Genomic DNA, 12,600 nt, shown 5'->3' with positions numbered 1-12,600 from the left:
CACCAGTACCACCCAGGAACCTATTAGGAACACAATTTCTTGGGTCCCATCCCTGATATACTATAGCAGTCTGAGTTCTCCAGAACTGAAGTCTCCTTTTGAGTCCAAAAGCAGAAGAAAATTGATGTCTTTCTTTGAATACATAGGTAGTCGTATTCAAGCATGTGGTCTACAGGAATTTGTGCAACTATCCTCTTTAATATCTAAATTTTCGAATTGATGACCTAATTTTCTGTCCAGATGCTTCTGCTGGAGAACAGGCTTGGCAAAGAACAAATACACACACACACGCACACACACACACACACACACACGAGTGCATGCAGAACTGGTCAGATCTGAATAAACTCTGCAGATTCTACCAATGTCAATTCTCTGGTTGTTATTGTACTATAGTTATGCAAGATGTTACTATGGAGGGAACCTGGATGAAGGGTAAATAGGATGTCTCTATATTATCTCTTACTATGTGTATGTCTCAGCAATTATCTCAAAATAAATTTATTTTAAAACATAAATGTTTCTCACTAAAATCCCACATTCAATGAATTTGATCAAAGTACTTGTGTGCTTCCCTCCTCTGTATGTATGATTAGGGTATTTAACTGAATAAAGTTCAAAGTAGTAACTAACATTTTTTAACTGTGAGAGTGTTTAACTTCTACACACCATATATGTACTAGCTCATTTAAACCTCACAACAAACCTAGTAGTAAATAGGTATCTCATTTTATAAGAAAATTAAGGCACGAAGATGGTCAGTAACTTGTCCAAAGTCGTTGGGTCACTATTTGAGGAAGTTGAGGTTTGAACCCAGCTCTTGAGCCTGTACTCTAACCACTGCTTTCAACTTTCAATAAAAATTTCTGTGGTTCCATTATTCCACCTATTATCTGGATGTGCAGTTCATATTACATTTAGAGAGACTATTGCTCTTTTTCATATGATCCATAACTTCTAGTGATGTTTCCAAAGTGAAATAATGTCTAACTGGGTAGGATTAGGACTATGTTACTCCTGTTTAATCTCATCCTAATCTTTTTGAATTTGCTTTTCAGCCTAACATGAGGTGGTTTTTTTTTTTTTTTTTTTTAATTTTGGTTTTGTTATTCAGCATATTCACTCTTTCTTACTTCCTCCCATCTGTTCCTTACAAGTTTGATAAGGATGCCCCAGAGCACCAGTCAGCAAACTACAGCCCAAGGGTCAAACCTGCCCACTGCCAGTTTTGTGCTGGCTGTGAATAAAGAAAGGTTATTACATGTTTTTAAAAAATAATTGGAAAAAGTCAAATGAAGAATAATTGTTTCTAACACTTGAAAATGACTTGGAGTCAAATTTCAGCGTCCACAAGCAAAGTTTTATTGGAACACTGCCATGTTCATGTATTTACATGTTGTCTGCCTATGCTTGCATTCTACAAAGACAGGATTGACAGCACCAGAGACTAGATGGCTCACAAAGCATCAGAAAAACTTGGCAGCCCCTCTGGTGTAGTACCGAGGTGTAGGAGGAGTAAGGGGCAAGCCTTGCAAGAATGGCATCTCTTCAACGATGCATAAAAGTTTATGTGATACTTTTTAAGAAATTAATATAAGACATTAGTGAAAGTAGCACGGAAGTAAAACCATGACCCTCTGTAGAAATGGTAGTCAAAGAATGGCAGCTCTTAATGTGCTCATTCTTCTAATCAAGTTAAAGCTGAGGCTGGTTCCCCTTCTCACTTCTTTCCCCAGACTTGTTTCCGCCATTTTCAGGATTTGGTGAATCTTCAGATGCAGCTATGTCTTCTAATATTAACCCTTCGGATAAGATTTATCATTTAAGGAGGCCCTAAACCTTCAGTGAAAACACTTAGACTTCTTTGGATCTAGGAAAGCAAGTGAATTGCTAACATTGCTGAAATTCAAACTGGTTTTCAACCATCAGTTATAATAGTCAGAAATGATTGGCGAGATGAGCATAATTAGAGATAAAAATAGCATTGTGTCTGGAACTCAAATAAATTTGCTAATTGGACTTCTTTGCGATGAACCTTATTCAGGCCTTGTCATTTTGAGGAAAAATATTTTTATGGGTTCTTTTCTTATAATGCTGTTTTTATTTTTAGTTTGTTTTTCAAAGCAAAGTGTTATCAATTACAGTCTTAATATTTAATACAATAGAAAATATACTAATTGGAGAAAAAATTTATAATTACCGCCTTTTTGTTAGAGTTTGGATTATCATTAATGGTAACACTGAATATTGAAATAAAAAGACTTCAATAACTTTACTTGGGGTCCAGAGCTTTTATTAATTTTGTTTCTGTTAGTAGAATGCTTTATTTACCAGTTGCTTCATTTTGTTTTTTGCGTCACTCAGTTCAAAATATTAAAAAATATTCTTTCAAACAAAATTCAGGTAATTAGTAAGTATAGTCTCATATGCCTGTGCATAAGCAATTCAGTGATTGATGTCTTTGAAGCCATGCAGTGTATTCAAATTAAATGTCTAGCACTCTAGTTCATTAACAATGTCAAGCACCCCAAAACAATGACCAAAATGAATACAAAGAATCTGTGTAGCCCCATCCAATCCCCTCTAGTATTCTTGCCTGGAGAATCCCATGGATAGAGGAGTCTGGGGGCTACAGTCCATTGGGTCGCAAAGAGTCAGACAAAACTGAAGCAACTTAGCATGCACAGGTGCTCTCTCTCTGGCAGTGGGATGATCTGACAACAGTGGCACCATTTGGAGGAACGTGCTAGCAGCCTAAAAGAATGAAGCTAAGTACTCTCAGAGAATGTGGCTTAATATTTATCTTTTTAAACTCCCACCATTTCAAGTAAACGAAGGATCAATAGTCAAGAAAAATATATATATTTGTTTAAATGCCAAGATGTGCATAGCTCTGAGGTTAGATTTATTTTCTCTTTATTTCCAGGCCACTGGTTGCTTTTCCAATGAACTTCGATCTGCTCCTATGCACATGCATGCTTATCAAGTCTTCAATCAACTCTTTCTTCTTTAAGGAAGGGGTTCTTGGTTGCTGAGAATAGGCATCTGAAAGTAGAGAAAAGGAGCTAATCATTAGATCACCAAAATATTTTCAGGCTAATTAAACATCAATGACTTGGTTTTACAAAGAAAGTTTTCTGCCACTCTACTATTTATGCCACTCTGCAATTAAAATTCTGTATAAATTATTGCAGAGGTATATATGTAAATTCTTTTTTATGCAAAATTTTGTGTCCTATAAAGTTTAATTATATAATATGAATTAAGTAGATTATAAGAAATACATTTCCTATTGGATTAATATGTATTAAAATATATTTTTCTGACTAGAAAAGTTTAAAATTGTTATATAATATAAAAATTAAAAAAAAACTTTAAACCATCCATAGTATAATGTTCCAAAGAGAATCATAATTTTATGCATACATACTTTATGCCATAATTTAATTTGCCATTACCCAACTATGGGACATTTAGGTTATTTCCAATTTTCTATTACTATAAATAATATTACAGTGAAGAACCTTGTACTACAAAATTGACTACAGCTCCAAATGTTTCTTTAGAAAGATTTCTAGATAAGTAATTTCTGAATATGCTACTTAAAAAATTTCTTATAGTGAGTGAAGTATAAAATCAAGCATTTGTAAATCTAATTTGTATTTCTAAAGCATTGTTTTGTCTTCTGCTTAGTGTTTAAAAAATAAGCACTATAAACATTTTTCAGCTAGTTAGACACCAACAGCAAACATCATCAAATTATAAATCTAAATGTTAATTTTCATGTCAAAGAGGAAAGCAAAGACACAATTTTTCTAGACCATCCAAACTACCAAGCTCAGGAAGGCAAGTTTTTCTGTTCCTCTCAGGGGCAGAGCAAGATTTGTTGAAGCAAGGAATCATCATTTTTGATACAAACAAGGATATGCTTAAAAATCCTTTCATTTGTATTGAAGCCTTTACTAACCCATGAGTTAACCTCAACTCTGTTATTTTCTACTTGAGAGACATTATCAGCTTACACTTTTCCTAAATCAATTCATCATTTTCTCTCTCATTCTCTCTGCCTATCTGCCTACACAGAATCCATCATAATTTAGTACTTAAGCCTGGGTATAATCTCTTCAGTCTTCTGAATATTTCAACATTCAGGTATTAGCTCGTATTTTTCTAAACAAATTAATGATGCTGTTTTGAGTCTTTTCTCAAGCAATGATATCTTCAGTTCTCAGAATTTTGGCAATTCTCATTTCTGGATCACCTCTGTTCCTGCTTATCATCGTTATAAAGCACCACAGTGTCTAGCTCATCACTAGGCTCAGGAAGTTATCCTTGGAGTAAAAAGCTCTTTCAGATTCTTTCCATAGGTAAATCCATGCTTTTTATACATTTATTTTTTATCAGATCACAGAACATCAGAACATAGAACCTTAAGAGACATTATGGGTCTTCTAAATTTTTCCATATCCCTCTTTTTCAGATGAAGAAACTAAGAGTTAAATAAATCAATTAGCTTGCCCAAGTTTATGTAGCTATTTGATATCTCTTGTTTTTTTATTTCCTGACTCAATATTAACAAATATATTAACATACAAAGTTATATAGGAATTCTGTGTTTTTAATAAGGCATGATTCATTGCAACACTATTCAAGTGTATTTAAACTATTTAACTTGAAGCCATCAAAATAGCAAGAACCTTTTTGTGTATTATGGAGACACTTATTTTAGTTCTTCTCTTCTGCTCTGATGATGTAATTTTCCTGAGAACTATGGGGACAAACACCTCTTCACTCTCACCCCATCCCAACCTGATCGAATATTAATTCCCTGGGGACAAAAGAAAAAATTAGTGGAGAATCTGTGCAGGTACATGCAGAGTCTAGTTGAGCCACTAGAGATTTGATCAAGCCTCTTGAGATAAAATCTCGATGTTCCCGCAACTATTTAGCTTTAAAACATGGTGTCTCCTTGACCCAAGACCCTCTTTGACTGTGACTATACAGTATAAATGGAAAGTCTTACTTCCTGGTATGCAACAATTGTTTATGTCAAACATTAAAAAAACTTCAATAAAGTAAGATGTTTAGTCCTACTGCTTGCAAAGTTTTCAGACCAGCTGGGTCAATAGCGTCTCTGTAGCAAGAGGAAGGAAGTGACTTCCAATGCTGAAGACAAATCCACTAGATTTTTTTACAGATAGAAATGTTGAAGTGTGCTCAGAAAATTACATGTAGTCTCAGACTATTTTGATAGCCTACAGCAAACAAGCAAACTGAAACCATTTTTTGAGATTCTATGTTTATCTACATAATTATAATACAGAATTATAGTACATAATATATTACTGAAGGTGAAGGTGAAGTCGCTCAGTCGTGTCCGACTCTTTGCGACCCCGTGGACTGTAGCCTACCAGGCTGCTCTGTCCATGGGATTCTCCAGGCAAGAATACTGGAGTGGGTTACCATTTCCTTCTCCAGGGGATCTTCCCAACCCAGGGATCAAACCCAGGTCTCCCACATTGGAGGCAGACGCTTTAACCTCTGAGCCACCAGGAATATATTATAACTAATATATTATTAGTTATAATATAATTATATGTGATATATTTATAGATTATTTTCGTGTTAAGTTGAACACAAACATTATTATTTTCATTTATTCTATAGATAAAGTAATTCAAAGTGAGTGTAAAATACAAAACCAAGAAATACTGGTAGTAATTTGAGTACAACAGCTATATAGGATAAGAGTGGTGGGATAAAAAGTCTACAGTACACATGAAGAAAATATACACTGCTTACTGATGTCAATATCTGGGCAGCCTCTGTTCAAAATATTTTAAAAATATTGGCAACCAGAATTTATAGACACTCATTTTGTACTTCTGCTTTAGTAACTAAGCTGGTGAAAGAATATTTCCTCTAGGAAATGAAATTGGTTTAAGTGAATATAACACTTGCCAAAACAATAAATTTATGTATAAATAATACCAGTGGATTATCTGGTTTTATGGGTCAGTTAACCATATCTTTTGTTATTGATATTAAAACAAATTAAATATTTAAAGGTTCTACAATATCTTGAGAAAAGATTTATCTAGAACTATCACTGTTAATTGCTCTTTTAATAGATTTTTCCATTTTACAATTTTATAACAATTCTCACAACAAAATGTACAAATAAAAAAATTATTTTATTCTTCAGTTTTCCACTACTTCATAAACAGTTACTACCACTCGAACAGCCTTTGTTGCAAGCTTTAGAAGCTCGTTGGTTGAAAACAACACAGAAAAAGGGACAAAAACAGTATGAATAAGGCTAAGTTCTCTCTCAGCTTACTCACAGTGCTTCATTCACCCTCATTCTAATTCTATAAAGGAAATTTTTTTCTAGTGCCCCCAGAGAAGACTAATATATGTAAGACTGAAGACATATATTCAAATATTACAATATGTAATATTTTTAAATATTACAATATGTAATATTTGAATATATATTTATTCAATGAAAAATCTAAATTTGTAGGAAGCCCCAGATTTCTAAAAATTAATTACTCAGCTTGCTGGAAGTTAATTACTTATTTGAGATTTGTTCAGAAAACAAGGAAGAGTGAATTTGTAAGCCAGTGATTTTTCTACCATTTATATGATCAACTAAGTAAATCTCAAGGAGTCCTTCCATTTATACGAAAACATTTGGGTTATTTTTTCTATTTAAAAGGGGTAAGAGCTTGTGTGCTGTAGATGTTCCTCAGGCTTATATTCAAATCTTCCTGATTCCATAGCAAGTAAACACAGGTTATGACTAGCAATGCTCAGCCTAACTGAAAAAAAAAAAGTAAATTTGGGGGCATCCCTTTATACCTTGATATTGTGTTTTAGGAATCATGTCTTTTCTTACTTGTCTATCTGATTCTTCTTTGCTGCTATCTACCAGAAGTATGAAGATGAGGACAACATGTTGATTTACAAAAAGCTACTGCAAATTACAAAAGGAAGTGTTATGTATCTTCCTATCACTTGTGTGTTCTTTGGGTTCACCCCCAAGAAGACTATGTGTGGCAATGGATTCCCCTAAAGCTGTTTCCCTGTTCCTCACAATTCAGCACATTCATACTTGGTGGACCCTTTCAAAAGACATGGGGCCTGGGGTTGACCACCTTTTTTTCTCCCTGTGTGCTGTGGATGCACTGCTGAGATCTTCACTTCCTCTCCAGTCAATTGTCTTCTTCCTAAGCCGTGGTTTCTGGAGAGAACACAGTCCACATAGATGTCCCAGAAGAGTTGGGCCAGATCCCAAAACAATGCCCCATGCTGCAAGTTTTCAGATGACTTCAGGTAGATCATAAAATCCCAGAAACCTGAAACAGTGTTGGAGATTCGAGGCTTCCACATTTCCAGGAGGAGCACTGAAGAAGATTCCCAGCACTGAGGATCAGCTTGGTTAAGAGCCAGCAGATCTGTCTGGCTATGACAGAAGAAAGGAGACACACAGCACATTCCCACAATGAGCAGGGAGCAGGTGAGACTCAAGGGGTGGTAGATCCTTCCTCTGTTTCCAGGATCGGCCATGACCTTGAAACTGCACAAGATGGAAATATTTCATATGAGTCCCTACTTGTGCTCTGCTCAATACAGAAAATAATTATGTCCTTTAAGAACCTTGGTGCCAGCAATGGAAACATACCAGTATCTCTAGGAAAAGGCTTATCTTACCTCCCACAAGTCCCACTTTATCTAAAATGATGCATTGTCAAGCCAGGTAGCCTAAAACAATGATATTTAGATTAAGAAAGATTTATTCCTAACAAATGCTCCTTTGTAAGATAAATAAAGCTGTTTTTCCCTAGTACTGAGAAATATAGTTTAAAGGAGTATTAAGTGAAATTTTTCAGTCTTGCTACATGGCTTTATTATTCTATAATACCATAATTTAGCCTGCTGCTGCTGCTAAGTCGCCTCAGTCATGTCTGACTCTGTGCAACCCCATAGACGGCAGCCCACCAGGCCCCCCTGTCCCTGGGATTCTCCAGGCAAGAACATTGGAGTGGGTTGCCATTTCTTTCTCCAATGCACAAAAGTGAAAAGTGAAAGTGAAGCAACCCCATGGACTGTAGCCCACCAGGCTCCTCCATCCATGGGATTTTCCAGGCAAGAACACTGGAGTGGGATAATTTAGCCTACTATCCTAAATCAAGACTCCCACACAATTAAGAATTTGAACATATTTCACCCTTGAATGCTTTCCTATTCTGGTTCCTTTCATTATTAAAAAAGGCATATGAATTGTAAGATGTTATAAATAAAAATAAACACAAGACAGTGTGTTAAAAGTATGGGATATATACTTATCTATATACTTATAATACTTATATGTATTCAACCAATTAGAATAGAATTAATAAACAAATATTGTAAAATTAATATTACAGACATCTAAAATGTTCTGTAATTTTTACATAATTTTCAAAAAATGGTATTTTCTCATTTTTCTCTTCTTGATATAAATCTCAAGTATTTTAACAAAAATTATTTGTCTCTTGTTCAACTTTTCTGGCTTTCAAAGCCTGTTACAATAAAACCAAGACATCCTTACACACTTTGAAATTACTTTTAACTTCAGACAAGTCCAATGAGAAATAATGTACTTAACATAATAATTTGCCCCGAAAATGGCTTATCTGAATCTTTACAGACTATATCACACTTAAACAGCCCTAAAGAAAAAGCAGGAGATTATATACAGCTCACTTTCACTTTTACCTTATATTTCCAAATCTTTTAGATGTTAGTATCATGAAGACAAGCCAGGCACAGCTCATGGGAATTGTTTTGAGGATATGTCTATATTAGAATGCTTAATGATAACACCATAAGATGAATCTTTCTCTTCTGTACAACAGGAAAATATGTTGTTCAGTCACTAAGTCGTATCCGACTTTTTATGATCCCATAGACTGTAGCCCGCCATGCTCCTCTGACCATGGAATTTCCCAGGGGCAAGAATACTGGAGTGGGTTATTATTTCTTTCTCCAGGGGATCTCCTTTAAATCAATATTTCAGAAACTGTCTTTTAATAGACACATTCCTGAAGAGGCATATTCAGATACAAGGCTATTCAAAAACATTTCCTCTGTATTTTAGATTATTTACACAGGATATTTACATGAACAAAATCAAACTCTTCTGAACTAAAATATTAAAGTCGAGGAGATGCAAAGTTAGTTTTTCCGTAGTCAAGAGTGTGTCAATGCTAAGTTTATCAGACCAAGGGCGGGACACTGTCCAGGGTGCTGAAGTTGGCGAGTCCGGGATTCGCCGTCCGCTAGCGCCACAGCGCTCACCTCGGCTTCTTCGTGTTCCCTTCCCTTTCGAGTCTTCCCCGAGCCTGGAAGTTCCCCAACCCTGGGGTCCTTAGTGTGTTTTGCTACAAGCCTCGCGGGGTGCTCCCCACGTCTCGATCCTGAACCTGGTTCTACCTTCTCTCCCTCCTCAGGGCGGAGCTGCCTGGGACACTCGCTGTCTTTTTTGCCCCATGAGACTCCTTACTCCGCGGCTTTACTCCCAGGTGGCAGAAGGGCGCCCCTCTTCACTTACCTTTGCAGCCCTCTCTGGATTCCTCGGAGTGCGTGGAGAAGAAATGCTCAGAGTGCTCCCCGAGCAAGCGACGGTCCCCAGCTTCGGCGTCCTGATGGCTACGGTGTCTCTTCTTAAGCAGTGGGAGTGCTCGGCGCCTCTTCGTCAAAACGCCCCAGGAAAAGGCCGGCACCTCTCGCCCCCAATTCCATCTCCCACACCCTCTTCTTCTCTCCCTCCCCTTAAGATTTCGCTTCAGGAAACCAGCAGGCTTAGCGGCACACACTTCATTGACTCTGACCCACACCCACCCTGCACCAGCTCAATGGAGAGTTGGTGCGATTGGCTTCCCGGTCCTACCTTGGGAGGCGAAACTCGGTCGCCTTGGGAGGCGAAACGCGCCCGTCTAGGAGCGAGTGGGGCTCCCCAGATCTCTACTCTCCAGACGTGCCTTGTTTGAGAATAAAGTGATGGCAGGGAAGACCCAAGACCCCTAGGAGGGAGAATGCACTTCGGCGCCCTCCCAGGTGTCAGTAAGGGCTCAGAGGACATGAAGGTGCCTCAAGGAGATGCCCTGAGTGTGAATATCTCCTGCCTGCCTGTGGTCCTGGGCTGCGAAAAGAAACACACTTTTGGGGCAAGAATGTGGGTGTGGACAAGTTGCCGCTGGAAGCTCCCTTTGACTGGGGACAGGAGACCTGTTGTCTCCAGAACCTGTCTTGGATCACCCCAGGAGCCCAGGATTGCAGCTGGTATTGCTTGAGTCAACACTCTGCTTCAGATTTCACAGAGAGGGTCCTGCTTCCCAAGAAGAGGAAATGTCTGGGATTCTCTTTGATTTTCAACTCAAAACTAGTTAATATCCTAGTCAGACCTGTCACCTTTAAGGGACTCTGCTGAGCTTTAGAAGAGTGAAGAGTGAAGTTGCTCAGTCGTGTCCGACACTTTGCGACCCCGTGGACTGTAGCCCACCAGGCTCCTCTGTCCATGGGATTCTCCAGACAAGAATACTGGAGTGGGTTGCCATTTCCTTCTCCAGAGGATCTTCCCAACTCAGGGATTGAACCCAGGTCTCCTGCATTGCAAGCAGATGCTTTAACCTCTGAGCCACCAGGGAAGCCCTAAAGCTGAGCTTTAGGGCCCACCCTAAATGAAATACAACCAGACTAGGAGCCCAAGGCAAAGGTCTTACCTTTGTCAGTGTTTCTAGGCTTTGTCCCTTCACCCCAAAACTCTCTAGGCAGCCTGAAAACCACTTGTAGCCTCCACTAACTGAAAGTTTTTGTGCCAGCTCAAAACCAGTATCCATGGTTACCTTCCAGAGGGGCATAGGGAGGAAGCCAGGCTTATAGCAAAATTTACCAAAGACAAGAGGAATGTTCCCTCTACCCAAGTGATAGGAATAAAGAGCTCTCAAGAGGATTCCTGAGGGGTTCTGGACTTTTTCTCCTCCTCTGAAATCAATTTCGCAATCTGTGAACCAGGCATACTAATGTCTGTTTCTATTTATCTTCTGAGGAAGTTGGAAGAGGTCATGGGTGAAGGCTTCAATTTGCTTCCTGAACTTCAAGGAGCTCTCGGCCTCTTGGAGAAAAGAGAAGCATAGTGTGTGAGCACAAGGGACAGCAACTGGCATGGGAGAACCCTGAGAAAGGAAAGGGGAAAGGAAGGGGCAGAGAGGGCATCTTTGAGGGAGTGACTGGTGAGCTTCTTGGAGAGGAGTTATACAGGTGTCCTGGGGCCATTGGGGTGGGAAATGGTCTCCTCCAGGCAGAGAAGTTAGCATGAGCAAAGGCAAGGAGGGAGTGCTCAAAGAAATTCTGTGCTTCTGGGGAGCAGAGTCAAGGGAAGGAGTGTAGAAAGAGAAAAGAGAACCGAGGTAAGGATGTGGAAGGTTAATTCTGGTTTTAAACATCTTGAAAGACACATTACCCTTGAAAATATTGGTATGTAATAAACAGGCAGTGCTTCCTTTATTTTCAAGTGCCTGTGTGTCAGGTACTATTCTAGATGCTGTGTACACAGAAGGAACAAAACAAAATCCTTATACTCATAGAACTTACACTGTAGTGGTGGTGGGAGAAGAAAACTTCCATCTTAATTTTAAAATTAAATATATAATGATCTGTGTTTCTAGTTTCTATGTAGAGTGATGAGCTTATAGCTATGCATTAAAAACAGACAACTGGCTAGTTAAATAAACAAATATACCATGAGTCAATAATAAGAGTTCAGTATTTTAAAACCCAAGGAAAAATATATGTGTAATATGTCAGTGATGGTAAGAAAAAACAAAGAGTCACCAAGAAAATGTGAAGTGGGACTAGGAAAGGATGATGGGGAAGAGTTATTTTATATAGAATACTGAGAAGTCCTTCCTGATAAGAGATAGTTACATAAAGATTTATCAACATGAAAGAGTCATGCATATACATGTGACAGAATGCTCCAGGAAGAACATAAGGGAAGCATAATGGCCTTGGAACATATGTGGTGCCATAAAAGTGTTTTCTGGGTACAGTGGTAGGAGATAAGGTCAGAAAGGTGGCCAGGAATCCACTCTGGTTGCTCAATGGAGAAGACACGAGAGGGGAGCAACAACAGAAGCAGAGAGTCTGAGTTGGAGTTACTGAAATAATCCAGATGAGATGTGACAGCAGCTTAGATAAGGATGCGTATGTGCATGCTAAGTTGCTTCAGTTGTGGTAAACTCTTTGCGACCCTATGGACTGGCGCCCTCCAGGCTCCTCTGCCATGGGATTCTCCAGGCGAGAACACTGGAGTGGGTTGCCACGCCCTCCTCCAGGGTACATAAGGATGGTAGAAGTGCAACTGGTGAAAATGATCAGACTCAATATATTTTGATGATAGAAAGGACAGGATTTATTGATAGATTGGATGTAGTGTACAAGAAAAAAACTCAAGATGACTTCACTTTTTGGGCACTAAGCAAATGGAAGATTGGAACCATAAGTTAAGACCGAAAAAATTGTTTGAGGAATAGGTTTGGGGAAGAGAATTCA

General features: G+C 38.4%; 1 protein-coding gene across 1 annotated transcript; it reads right to left on the bottom strand.

The window, feature by feature from the left end:
* Window positions 1-2,358: 2,358 nt before the first annotated feature.
* FAM237A (family with sequence similarity 237 member A) lies at window positions 2,359-7,572 on the bottom strand. The gene is made up of 2 exons (XM_025263018.3): window positions 7,161-7,572; window positions 2,359-3,045 (listed from the first exon to the last, which is right to left on the bottom strand). The coding sequence occupies exons 1-2, from the start codon at window positions 7,570-7,572 to the stop codon at window positions 2,906-2,908; spliced, it is 552 nt and encodes a 183-aa protein (XP_025118803.1). The 3' UTR covers window positions 2,359-2,905.
* Between the last annotated feature and the right edge of the window lie 5,028 nt (window positions 7,573-12,600).

Source organism: Bubalus bubalis, chromosome 2 (genome assembly GCF_019923935.1).
Source record: "Bubalus bubalis isolate 160015118507 breed Murrah chromosome 2, NDDB_SH_1, whole genome shotgun sequence".
Taxonomy (NCBI): domain Eukaryota; kingdom Metazoa; phylum Chordata; class Mammalia; order Artiodactyla; family Bovidae; genus Bubalus; species Bubalus bubalis.
This window is presented reverse-complemented; position numbering and strand designations above follow the sequence as displayed.

Coding starts and splice junctions, on each gene's coding strand:
- FAM237A (XM_025263018.3), bottom strand. CDS start 7,572: ATGGCCGATCCTGGAAACAGAGGAAGGATCTACCACCCCTTGAGTCTC. Junction 3,046..7,160: donor GCACACAGGGAGAAAAAAAG/GTGGTCAACCCC, acceptor CTCTACTTTCAG/ATGCCTATTCTCAGCAACCA.